The sequence below is a fragment of the Lepidochelys kempii genome, chromosome 14 (assembly GCF_965140265.1).
Source record: "Lepidochelys kempii isolate rLepKem1 chromosome 14, rLepKem1.hap2, whole genome shotgun sequence".
NCBI lineage: Eukaryota > Metazoa > Chordata > Testudines > Cheloniidae > Lepidochelys > Lepidochelys kempii.
The window spans coordinates 15,224,388-15,237,385 of NC_133269.1; the positions used below are offsets into that span (position 1 = coordinate 15,224,388).

At 50.9% G+C, this 12,998-nt stretch overlaps 1 protein-coding gene across 1 annotated transcript; it reads left to right on the top strand.

Moving 5' to 3' along the window:
• The first annotated feature begins 1,680 nt into the window (after positions 1-1,680).
• Positions 1,681-12,759, top strand: LOC140897625 (melanin-concentrating hormone receptor 1-like). Its single transcript, XM_073310479.1, has 2 exons — positions 1,681-1,864; positions 8,618-12,759. The coding sequence occupies exons 1-2, from the start codon at positions 1,795-1,797 to the stop codon at positions 9,664-9,666; spliced, it is 1,119 nt and encodes a 372-aa protein (XP_073166580.1). The 5' UTR covers positions 1,681-1,794; the 3' UTR covers positions 9,667-12,759.
• Positions 12,760-12,998: the final 239 nt, after the last annotated feature.

Genomic DNA, 12,998 nt, shown 5'->3' on the forward strand with positions numbered 1-12,998 from the left:
AAGTGAGCTGTAGCTCACAAATGCTTATGCTCAAATAAATTGGTTAATCTCTAAGGTGCCACAAGTCCTCCTTTTCTTTCAACTAAGGTTGTGAGTGCACAGCACTTTTGAAAAGCAACCACTCAGCTGATCTCAGCCCTCACAATGGTACATGGGGAGAGCTAGATCTAAAATTAAAGTCTAAAAAAATAATTTCAGGTTCAGGAATCAAATCAATAAATAATTCAATAATAAATGTTGAATTGATTACAAGAAGAAGTATCTCAAAGGTGGAATGAAACATGCAGCCTGAGTCAGAGGGCGCTGAGGTGGTCAGAGGATGAAACTGGTGTTTACACACTTTTCGGTGGGTAATTTATCTGGTGTCTTGACAGCTCACAGCAGTGCTCTCTCAAATCTGTTAGTGGTGCTTGCTCTGACTCACTGAGGAAAGGACTTTGTGCGTATGTGTGAGAGAAATCTATACTGCCTGTTTGCCGCCAGGAAAGCAGAACAATCGAAAAGACAAAAACTGATCACAGCAAACTCTCACTGGCCAGAAAATGACTCATTACAACCAAGGGAGCACTGCTGAGCTCAACCTCAATCCATATGGGGCTAATCGACAATACACCGAGATCCATAGCTGGTGACGTACGTGTCTGACTGGGCTGAGCAGAACCATCTCTACAGGATTTCAGCTCTAGGAAGGGGAAATCGGGGGTGGCACCATGTGGTAATTTAGGGTTTGTCTACTGGGGTTCATGCCTCTGGGGAGGGTCATGAACCAATGTCAGGCACTCCTGACCACTCTGCCCTTCTCCAGTTGGTAAATGGGGAGGCTCCCAGCTAGATGAGAGGGAGCCCTGGAGGGACCCAGTGTGAGGAAGTTTGGGAATCATTGTGCTAATTCCTTGTATTTGGGACCATGCCCTAGCTGGGGGTCAGTCCTGGGAGTGGGAGGAGTGTGGGAAGAGAGGAAATACACCAGGAGAATGGAGAAGATATCCTCCATGCTGGGAGCTGGTTCCTCAGCCCCCCACAGCTCCCACTCCACCTGATCCAAAGCCCAGCAAGGTTTTCCACAGGGGAGGGCTAGGACACCAGGATGAACCCTGTGCCCCTGTCCTCTTCCCCCAGCCTGCCAGGGCACAGGCCCATTCTGGAAGAAAGCGGCTGCCTGGCTGGCTCGCTGTCTCCTGGGCACGATCCCCTCCATCCCCGCTCCGCCCCCGGCTCTCGGCGGCGCCGCTTGCCAATGCCATGCAGCACACCGCTGTGTGTGAACGCTCGTGTGTGGCGGCCGGAGTCAGCTGCTCTTTGATTTCAGCGCTGCGGCGCTGAGCGCCCCGGGGTGGGGGCGGGAGACCAGCCCCGGCCGCCGCTCCTCCAGGGCAGCCAGCGCGCTGCGGCGGCGGCAGTGACTGGGGGCTGATCCGGCGGCGGGCAGGGGAGAGGCGCTGGAGGTTGACTCGGCGCCCGCCGCTAGGGGCTGCAGGCTCCGCTTCCCCCGCAGCTCTCCCCGGAGCCGGGACCTAGGCAGCCAAGCTCCTGCCAGCCGCCGCCAGACCCGTGCAGCGCCCGGAACATCGGCTCCAGCCGCCCAGCCCGGCGGCCGGCTGAAGTCCCCCGGGGCCGGCACGGGGAGCCGGCTCCCTGCCAACTTGCCCAAGGGACCCTGCCCCGCCTGCCGCCGGCCCCTTCCCTCTCCCACGCCCTGTGGCCTGCAGAGAGATGCCGGGGAGCGGGCAGGCGTCCAGGCAAGGCGAGGAATCCGGCTGAGGTTCGCCTCGTGGCTCCCCTCCTAGATGCCAGATGGCCTCGGAAAACTCCCCGCCCCTGTGCCCAAGGAACTGCTCCGCCTGGGCTCCCAGGAACGGGTCCGGTAAGTGCGGGCGGGGGGGCCGGCGGGGCTGAGAGCAGCGGCAGCAGACCCTACGGGATGGGCTGGGACAGGTGGGCAGGGAAGCCTCTGGCAAAGGGGGTCTCTTGTTGGTGCTTTGATTGGTGCCGGGTACCGGTACACGGAGGTTTGGGGGAGCCCAGCGCTGGCCCCGCCTACACCGGCGCGCTATAACGCCCTGCACTTTCCGGGCTTGAGACGGAACCGGCTCCAAGAAGATGCCCGGAGCCTGGGCCGAGGGGAGAGATTCTGCTTCAGCGCCTCTGCCTCGGGGAACAGGGCTGCGCTCTCCGCTTCAGTTCCCCTCCCTCGTCCGTGCCCCCACCCCAGTGAGACACGCGGCAAGTTGGTGAAATTGTTACACTTCAGAACCAGCGGGGGCTGGACAGCTCCTGCGCTGGTCTCCCAGCTCCGCTGGGGGCCGCTCTCTGGACCCCGCCGGGGGGCTCCCTGCAGAGCGCGAAGGGAGGGAAGAAGTTGAATGCGGCAGCTTGCAAAGTTCCCAGCAAAGAGCCCTTTCAATTAACCGAGAGCCGTAGTGCCAGGCACTGCAGCCAGTGAGAAGGCTCATCCCTCCAGGGCAAGCCCGTCACCCTTCGGGTTCAGCCTTTTTATTTTTTATTCTAAAATTAGTCATAGGCAGTTGAAATACTTCCACTGCATCCTGAGCATAAGGCAATAATAATAATAATTCTTGGCATTATGGCAGCACTTTTCAGCCCTAGCTCTCAAAGCATTTCACAGTGGAGGGTAAGCGTCATCGCGGTGCTACAGCTGGGAAATGAGGCACCGAGAAGGTAAGCCGTTTGGCTGGACTCACAAAGGGAATCTGGTAATGCTGGGAGCGAAACCCAGGTCCTGGGACCTTTGCTTTATCCGCTGGACCCTGCTACCATCTTATAGTCTTACGCCAACACGGTTTATCCTGTGGAGAAGCCCATGAGGCCAGGTGCTCCGTAGTGTACATTGGTGACATTCCATTGACTTCAATGGAGCTGAGAATCTGACACTGAAATCAATAGAAGCAGGTTCTCAAACTAGGGGACCTCCCAGGGGAGGTGCAGAAAAGTGTCAAGGGAGGCGCAAGCGCATGTGGGTGTTTTTTTTAAGAACTCTGTCTGTCAGGGGGGATGGGGCTCATGCAGAAAGGCTGTGCACAACCCGGAGGTGGGGATAAAGGGCACAGCTGGAGGCCCCCCCTGCCCCGGGGGCTGACAGCCAGGGCTGTCCTCCCACACACCTCCATCCTTCAATGGGAGGCAGCCCAGGCTTGGCTCTTCTTCTCCCCCCTCCTTCCCAATCCCTCACCTGGAGGTGGTGGGGCTCCAGCCATCAGCCCCAGGGAGGCAGAAGCAGCGCAGATGGGTGGCAATGGGGCACTAAGGCTGCTGTGAAAAGTGATATTTACAGATATCGCTTTTCACATGGCCACACTTACTTCTGTGCTATTACTGGCACAGTGCTGCCTTCAGAGCTGAGTGCCTGGCCAGCAGCTGCTGCTCTGCCCTCTGCCTTCAGAGCTGAGTGCCTGGCCAGCAGCTGCTGCTCTCCCCTCTGCCTTCAGAGCTGAGTGCCTGGCCAGCAGCTGCTGCTCTCCCCTCTGCCTTCAGAGCTGAGTGCCTGGCCAGCAGCTGCTGCTCTCCCCTCTGCCTTCAGAGCTGAGTGCCTGGCCAGCAGCTGCTGCTCTCCCCTCTGCCTTCAGAGCTGAGTGCCTGGCCAGCAGCTGCTGCTCTGCCCTCTGCCTTCAGAGCTGAGTGCCTGGCCAGCAGCTGCTGCTCTCCCCTCTGCCTTCAGAGCTAGGTGCCTGGCCAGCAGCTGCTGCTCTCCCCTCTGCCTTCAGAGCTGAGTGCCTGGCCAGCAGCTGCTGCTCTCCCCTCTGCCTTCAGAGCTGAGTGCCTGGCCAGCAGCTGCTGCTCTCCCCTCTGCCTTCAGAGCTGGCTGGCAGCATATGTACTGGGAGGGTAGGGGAGGGGAGGGGGATACATGACTACAGACACAAATAAGGGAGACCTGATCAAATAAGCTTGAGAACCACTGCAATAGAGCAATGAATATTTACAGCAGCTGAGGATCTAGCTCCTTATTTCAGAAGGTGGATGACAGTCACCTTTATTCATTGAATGCTTCACTTTAAGTCCTTCATTAGCAAACACACTAAAAGACAGTTTAATAGGTAGTTGGATACATTTGTTACAAGTACATTCTCACCTTAGAGATAAAGGTCTGTAGGCCAGGTCCTGTGATCCTCACTCAGGCAAAACTTCCACTAAAGTGAATGACTGTTTTGACTGAGTATGGATCACAGGATGAGACGTAGAGATGAAATTGTGACAAATCTTGTTGCCATATAAGAATTCAAGTAGTTGTCATAATTCTGCAGTGGATGGCCACTTGGCCTTTCACTAGAGCCATGGAGATAGAGCTCAGATCCTTCTGCTCTAAAAGTCCCTACCCATTTGAGCTAAAGAAGAATCTCCTTCAGATGGTAGCAGTACAGAGTCTAATCCACACAGCTGAGTAGTTCTGATTTTATTCAGTGGAAGGCACCAGTGCACATGCACACTAAATTTATTAAAAAGAACAGGAGTACTTGTGGCACCTTAGAGACTAACAAATTTATTTGAGCATAAGCTTTCATGAGCTGCAGCTCACTTCATTGAATGCATCCGATGAAGTGAGCTGTAGCTCACGAAAGCTTACGCTCAAATAAATTTGTTAGTCTCTAAGGTGCCACAAGTACTCCTTTTCTTTTTGGGAATACAGACTAACACGGCTGCTACTCTGAAACCACTAAATTCATTGCATCACTTTCTAATATGGCCTTAAACCTTAAGGTCCTGCCAACACTGCACTGACTGTCTTTGTGTCTCATTTGCTAAAATTTCCCGTTCATTCCACTGTCCTGCAGTACACACTGCACCAGTTGTCTGCATGCATGCTGCCCTCCATCCCAGCGTTGGCTGCTTTTTAGTGGTGCTTTAAGTACAAAGTTTGCAAAGCTCTTTGGGATCCTTCAGGATGAAAGGCACTATATAAATAATCTTTTATGTGAGGCCTTTGTGCTTACATAAACTTTGCTATAAGATTATTTGTGCTTGTACCAAACATTACAAAACCACCATGAGCATTTTAAAAAAACTCAGTTGTACACCAGCAAAATACATTATATTCAGACTCCCAGCCATTAAAATGTCCTGTGTTTTAATAACACAATCCTCCATGTTCCTGGAAGGGGGGGAGGGGGACACATCTCATATTAGTTACTATATAGCAGCTTGGAGGGAGAGTCTTATTCTTCTAGTCTCCAGGCCCTGGGAAAGAGGGAGGCCAGTCTGGACACTCTGGAGATGTGTAGGCTTGATAATGTGGGAGCAACAACAGGTCTCAATTGTGTTCCTATGTCAGAGTGTTATTTAAGGCCATAGAGCACAGGGCTTTTCTTGGGGAATAATGACCAGCTGGGAGGAATTGATACACTTCAACCACAGCCATGACAGGGGCTATTAAGATCAGTGGGTCACTAATCCCCTGGAAACAGCCTGTGCCAAAGTTATTTTTATTATGAGCTGAATATAGGGGGTGGGCGCAGGCAGGAAAATCCCACAGGCATATGGATTATTTTCTTATGGGTGATATATTTCAGTTAGTTTGGACAGAGTGTTCCTAAGACATCAGCCAAATAGATTCTCATCATTCACTTCCGTTTCTAATCAACAGCAGATGAAGCAGCAGGGGGCTGTCTTTGCTGGAGATACAAATATGAATCCTTAGCAAACCAGTCTGCTTTACCTGTGACAAGGCTCTTCCCATTTGTGGCTGATTGGCTGCATTCTGTCAACTGTGCGGATGCTTGAGATAGGATGCATATTGCTATAGATTCAAAATGTTCCTACCTGGCTTTGTTTATGACTCATCCTGAGGCTTCCAAGTGTCAAAAGCATAGTGGTACCAGCGACTTGTCACATCTCTGCTCCCTAGAAAGCAAACATGACATGATTGAGGTGGCACACATCTGTTTTGCTAGTTCTGGGTCTGATCCTGCTCTCTGACCCCCACCCCACCCTCGGTGTAAATTGGGAGTTACTCCATTGACTTCTGTCAAGTTACTCCAGATTTACTCTGATGTAACAGATAAAAGTTTGGACTCAGGATGTTTTAACTGGCAATACTTGGCCCTGAATGGGTATCTGCTGTTCAGAAGGACCAAACACTAGTGACATATTTGCTAGTTTTTATTTCTCTGGGTTCTACTGTAAATGTCCCCCCCTTCCTTCCTGCACTACACCTCGGCAGGAACAAGTTGTTAAGGAGACAGAAGAATGGAATAATTGAAAAGTGTTCCCAAATAAAATCAGTTTGAATCATCTGCAATTCAATGAGAGCCAGTCATACAGTGGGCTTAGGGGATGCTAGAACTGCAGTGCATATCATTTCAACAAGCACACAAATAATTTACACAGTGACTCATTGATCATGGAATCAACATACCCCCGTAGGAGAAAAATAATGAGATAAAAAGTGATCTGTCTCAGCTGGGGATGGTGGTGGTCTTCTCTTTGCACATGTGGTACATGGCACTTCCTGACAAGGCAGTCGGCTCAGCAAACACTAACTCAGACTAGGGATGTCATGCAGAGAAATCAGGTGTGAGTTGCCATTGGCTATTGGGCCATTAACCTACAGAGACCATCATTGTAACAAGTGAAAATGAATGTGGTTATCTGGGCCTAATGCTTTCCACAAGTGCTAAGCAGCTGCAGCTTCCATTGACTTCAGCTGGGTTCTCGGCACTACTGAAAATCAGGTGCCTAAATATGGACTCAGGGGCCTAATTTTAGGCACCTGCTTTTGAAAACCTTGGCCTTAGTATTTAGGTGAAGCTTTAGAGACCTCTTGCAGGAGGTAGGTCAGAGCTGAGATACACTGGCATAGCTATTTCAAGTCAGGACTGAGGTACATTATGGCAGTGGTTTTCAAACTGCGAGTCGCAACCCAGTACTGGGTCGTGGAATGTCAGGCACTGGGGTGTGGTGGCTCTGGTCAGCACCACTGACTGGGCCGTTAAAAGTCCTATCGGCGGTGCTGCCCAGCTAAGGCAGGCTAGTCCTTACCTGTTCCAACCCCACACTGTGCCCTGGAAGCGGCCAGCAGTAGGTCCGCCTCCTAGACAGGGGGCCACAGGGCTCCACGTGCTACCCCTGCCCTGAGCACTGGCTGCACGCTCCCATTGGCCGAGAACAGGTCAATGGGAGTGGGGGGGAGGGGTGATGCCTGTGGGTGAGAGCCACGCGGAGACGCTTGCGTGCCTCTGCCTAGGAGCCAGACCTGTTGCTGGCTGCTTCCAGGGTGCAGCGCAGTCTGTCGCACCAGGACAGGCAGAAAGTCTGCCTTAGCACCCTCGCTGCACCACTGGCCGGGAGCTGCCTGAGGTAAGCCCCAACCCCACACCCCAATCCCCAGCCCCACCCCTGGAGCCCCTTTCTGCACCCTAAACCCCTACCCCAGACCAGACTCCCCCAAACCCAGAGCACCCTCCTGCATCCCAAACCCCTCATCCCCAGCCCCACCTCAGAGATTGCACCCCCAGCCCAGAGCCCTGACCCCCTCCTGCACCCCAACCTCCTGACCCAGCCCAAAGCTCCCTCCCACATCCTGAACCCCTCATTCCTGGCCCCACCCCGCAGCCCTCACCCCTGCACCTCAACCCTCTGCTCCAGCCCTGAGCCCCTCCCACACCCCAAACCCCTCATCCCCATCTCTGTGGGGTCATGGGCATCAACAAGTTTCTCCAACTGGGTTGCCAGAAAAAAAAATTGAAAACCACTGCATTATGGGGATGCTTATATGGCAAAGTGGGTGTAAATGTGAAACTAAGCTGGTGTGCCATGTGCGTTGGGCTGGGCAGGAAAAGGTGTAAGTTACCCCACTTTAGTATCCACACAATTTCATCAGAAAGAACGAGGAGGACTTGTGGCACCTTAGAGACTAACAAATTTATTTGAGCACAAGCTTTCATGGGCTGAAGCCCACTTGATCAGATGCATGTAGTGGAAAATACAGTAGGAACATATATATATATATACACACACACACAGAGAACATGAAAAAAATGGGGGTTTGCCATACCAGCTCCAATGAGACCAATCGATTAAGATGAGCTATTATCAGCAGGAGAAAAAAACTTTTGTAGTGATCATTAGGATAGCCCATTTCAAACAGTTGACAAGCACGTGAGAGTAACAGTAGGGGGAAAATAAGCATGGGGAAATAGTTTTTAGTTTTTCCCCATACTAATTTTCCCCCTACTGTTACTCACACCTTCTTGAAATGGGCCATCCTAATTATCACTACAAAAGTTTTTTTCTCCTGCTGATAACAGCCCATCTTAATCGATTGGTCTCGTTAGAGCTGGTATGGCAGCCCCCATTTTTTTCATGTTCTCTGTGTGTGTATATATCTTCCTACTGTATTTTCCACTACATGCATCTGATCTAGTGGGCTTCAGCCCACGAAAGCTTATCTCAAATAAATTTGTTAGTCTCCAAGTTGCCACAAGTACTTCTCGTTCTTTCTGCTGATACAGACTAACACGGCTACCACTCTGAAACCACACAATTTCAGAATTCTTTAAACCTGTCTCTGAGCTGAGGAGAGATCCAGCTACACAGGGGTATTGGCACAGTGGGGTATGAAGCCCAGGCTGTTAAGACTCATGGCTCTGGTTTGTTTTGGCAGTGGCAGAAAGGGCAGCCCCCTACACCAATGTGATCATGCCTAGCCTGTTTGGCATCATCTGTTTCCTGGGCATTGTCGGGAATCTCATCGTCATCTACACCATTGTCAAGAAGAAAAAGCTGAGGTGCAAGCAGACTGTGCCCGACATCTTCATTTTCAACCTCTCCATCGTGGATCTCCTCTTCCTGCTGGGCATGCCTTTCCTCATCCACCAGCTCCTTGGTAATGGTGCCTGGTATTTCGGGGCTCCGTTGTGCACCATCATCACCGCCTTGGACACTAACAGCCAGATCACCAGCACCAACATCCTGACAGTGATGACCCTCGACCGTTACCTGGCAACTGTCTACCCTCTGAAATCCACCTATGTCCGGACACCATGTGTAGCAGCCTCAGTAATTTGCTTGGTGTGGCTCCTTTCCTTCCTGACCATCATTCCTGTGTGGATGTATGCAGGTCTGATGCCTTTGGAGGATGGGACTGTCCGCTGTGCTCTCTTGCTTCCCAACCCTGAGACTGATGTCTACTGGTTCACGCTCTACCAGTTCATGCTGGCCTTTGCTATCCCACTGATTGTCATCTGTGTTGTTTACTTTAAGATCCTCCAGCACATGGCTACCACCGTGGTCCCCCTTCCCCAGAGGAGCCTCCAGGTACGTACCAAGAAAGTCACCCGCATGGCAGTTGCCATCTGCTCTGCCTTTTTCATTTGCTGGGCCCCTTTCTACATCCTCCAGCTGGTGCATCTCGGCATTGACACACCTTCTGTTGCCTTCTTCTATGCCTATAACTTCGCCATTAGCTTGGGCTATGCCAACAGCTGCCTCAACCCCTTCCTCTACATTGCCCTGAGTGAGACCTTCAAGCGCCAGTTCATGGTGGCCATCCGTCCTGCCAAGAAGCAGTTCCGCAACAGTAGCTCCATCAACAACAACAGCGCAACAGAGGCCAGTGTGTGCCTAAAGCTTGCACCAGAATCCACTCAGCAGACTCAGTTTCTGGAGGACTTTTCCCCACACTCACTGCCTGTGACTGTTGCTGTTCACTAGGGACTCTATTGTCACGCCAAAGGATGGCTTTGGGGCTCTTTTTTGGGAATGACACAAAGTAAGGAGGGCTGTGGATAAGAAGTAGCTTCTGACTACCCTCAGTGAAGCACATGGACTCCAGGCTTCCACTTTGGAGATGCACAGTTGAGTCCTCTCTCATTACAGGGCTCTGCATTCAATCTACCCCCATCTAAGAGCTTCTGCATACTGGTTCCTTGGTCCACTGAGGAACGACCTGGGAATTCCTTTTAATTTCACACAAAACATTGGGCTCCTCTTGGAGGGAAAAGGGAAAGAGAGGGAGACATGAAGAGAGAGAAGTCTTCGGAAGGTATTTTGTTGGCACTGAATGCCATGCCAGCCTTTAGCAAAAGGATCTCAAATGGGTCCTTACTGTTTGACCATTGTTTCTGGGAAAGAAGCTGATATGGACCCTCTTGCTTTAAGACTTGAACTTTACAAAAAGACTATTTTAAAAAGCGGGGGGAGGGCTAGAAAACTGAGCTTATTGAGGCCTATGCTTAAATTCCAGAAGCAAAAAGACAAGGAACTGCTCAGCAAAGCAGCCTTCAAAGTGCCTGGGGAACAAACCCACAAGCATTAGTGAGGGAACTCCTGCCTTGCCAAGATCCTCTGGACTTTTTGGTGAAGTCCCAACCTGCCTCCAGTGAGCTGTGCTGCTTGGCCGACCTATGAATATTCAGGAACTGGATGCTGGGGCCTTGACAAGCTGTCTCTGTATATTTGCAAGCAAAATCAGACCCTCTGGCAGATAGTGATTGTACCACTTCAAGGGATTTCACAGTTGAGCAAAGCTGCTGCTCTTAACACCTGATCTGTAGATAGTCATCCCGTTGAGCCTGCTTCCCTCAGTTGAGCCTGCTTCCCTCATGCGTCTCCTTTAGTCTCCCTCTGTGCCCATCAATCTGCATGTTCATTAGGGAATATTACACAGGTGGCTTTTTAAATATTCCTCCAAACAAGACAGCGTGCACAAAGGCAGATGTGTGTAGAGGAAGAGAATGGGAGGAGGTTGCTCTGAGAAAATGCAGCTGCTTAAGGGACTTCCAGAGGATAATGATGATACTGCCAATTAAAACCACAATGTCCATATTTGGCAAATGCAGCTCTATCTCTCCAGAGACTGAGAGGTACTTTCACCTGTTAGAGGGACATGGATCAGCTAAATGCTGAGGATTATATTGATAGACTGCACAGGAGTCCCAGGAGCCAGTTAGGAAAGTCTTAAGCTGCTTGTTAAACAAGGAGCAAGTGACTGTTGTGAATGTGTTTGATGTAGAAGAAACATTACAACAACACACTGTTGCACATGCACTCCTACAGGGACTACACACGGCACAAAGGAACTGATTCATATCCTCATAATCACACACTCATCCACACAGCTGCACGCCTCCATGCAGCTACACACAGACAACCACAAAACATTCTTCAGAAACCACGCACACGTTTGTAGGCATGTGTGTATATATAAGTACACAAAACCCATTAACATGTCCACACATTCACCTATATCCACACTAGCTGATACACATGCAGGCAACCCCATATAGACACACACTTATTTCTCTAACAACATACACCAGTGCAACCACACACATCCCATGACCATACTAGTAGTCTCCCAATATTGTTCTCTGCCCCTGGAGGATAAATGTAGATGGGTGGGCAGTCAGCTCTTTAGGTCTATAACATACTCTTTCCTCTTCTGATCTTTGTTCCCATCCCGACTGAATGGAATTTAACTCACCTGTGCAGATTCTAGGGGGAGCTTTATTGTGGTTACTTGCTCTTTGGCCAATAACTTCCCTCAGGAGGCGGGAGCAAGAGATAAGGAACAGGGCCTGGGGGTTTGCTAAGGAGAGTCTTGTTCTTCTCAAGAAGGGCGAATAGAGTCCGTGTCACCCTCCAGTTGGGTAAGGAAATGGGAAGGAGGGAGGATTGTGGCTCCTTTTCTGGTGAGAGGGGGTAGCCAGTGGAGATTGATTCTAATTCATTCTAATAAAAGAAATTGAGTGAGTGAGGAAAGTTCTGGGAGGGGATGAACATGGGGACTGAAAATCCCCTTAGCAGCAGCTCATCTTCCCTTCTGTCCAAGCCAGTGCTCCACTAACTCCTAGCTGAGCAGGGTCTTAATACATTGAACTGAAGATCTTCAGAACGAATAGGTCCTTTCTTCACAAACCAGGCATAAAACAAAATGTCCCGCACACCCCTGGTCAGTCAGGGGCTGTGCCTGGTGTGGAGGCAGCAGGCTCAGCTTCTGAGGCCTTGTCACTCAATAACATCTTCCTGTTCTTAGAGCCAGGACAGGTTCCAAGCAGCAATGGGCCCCATGCTGCACCTTCTCCACTCTTGTTGCTGGAGTAAGGAGAATGGGGTTCGGAGGCGAGGGGGGCGGGGGCTAATTCCCTATCCCTTCTGGGTCTGCTGCCAGAGAGGGAGTTGGGGCTGCTCTACGGATTGCGGAACTTGCAGGGCCCCACCTGGACAGCCTAAATCACAGACATGAGAGGTGGAGGAGACCTGTTAGATTCCCCCAGAACAGCACTCTAGAGCAGGAGCAGGATTGTTCCCTATGGCCTGTGCTTAAGGGCTGGCTGTGATCAGGGAGTGGTGTTGAGAGATTCTGGATGAGGCTCCTTGGATGGAGCATGGAGCAGGAACTGCGGGGGATGTAAAGCAGGGAGACAGGGAATCCCCCTGAGCAGAGGCTCCACAAATGCAAAACCAAATCAAACATCCCCCTAGGTAAGGGAGAGGGCTTATTTAATTTTTGTGTGAATCAGAGATATTGGTCCTTGTGCTAGAGACTCTGCCACCCTGCAGGAGTCGGGCATTTCCCATGCGTCTCTGAGCAGGCAGCACAGACCTCTCCAGGGATCAAGACCAGCAGAGTTTAAATTGAGAGGATTTCCCCAAAGCTCCCTGCGTATGCTACAAACATGTGTAGTTATCCATCTATCCGCAAAGCTTGAGCTGGATGTGTCTGCGGGGCCTAAGGCCTCTTGTGTACTTTGTGCTGCTGGTATTTAGCTCTCAGAGAGTGCCATATTGTTATCTCGTGTACAATAAAGACATTTGTTCTTGAGCTGGTTGGCTCCAGGCCTGTGTGCAGTCTGATCCTGTACTGCAAGCCTAATGCTGCTAAACACTTTGTACTTCCCATCACAGGCTGGCCAATGAGTCAAGGAGCCAGAACTATAAATGGCTCTGTGAGCATGTGTGGGTACCTTTTCCAGGGCATAACCAGGTTACACAGAAATGTGGCTCTCTGTGAAATTTAGTTTTCAATGGTCTTTGGTGGCATC

Excerpts from the sequence above, each read along its gene's own strand:
- LOC140897625 (XM_073310479.1), top strand. The coding sequence starts at position 1,795 with ATGGCCTCGGAAAACTCCCCGCCCCTGTGCCCAAGGAACTGCTCCGCC. Across the intron at positions 1,865-8,617 it reads GGCTCCCAGGAACGGGTCCG|TGGCAGAAAGGGCAGCCCCC; the intron begins GTAAGTGCGGGC and ends TTGTTTTGGCAG.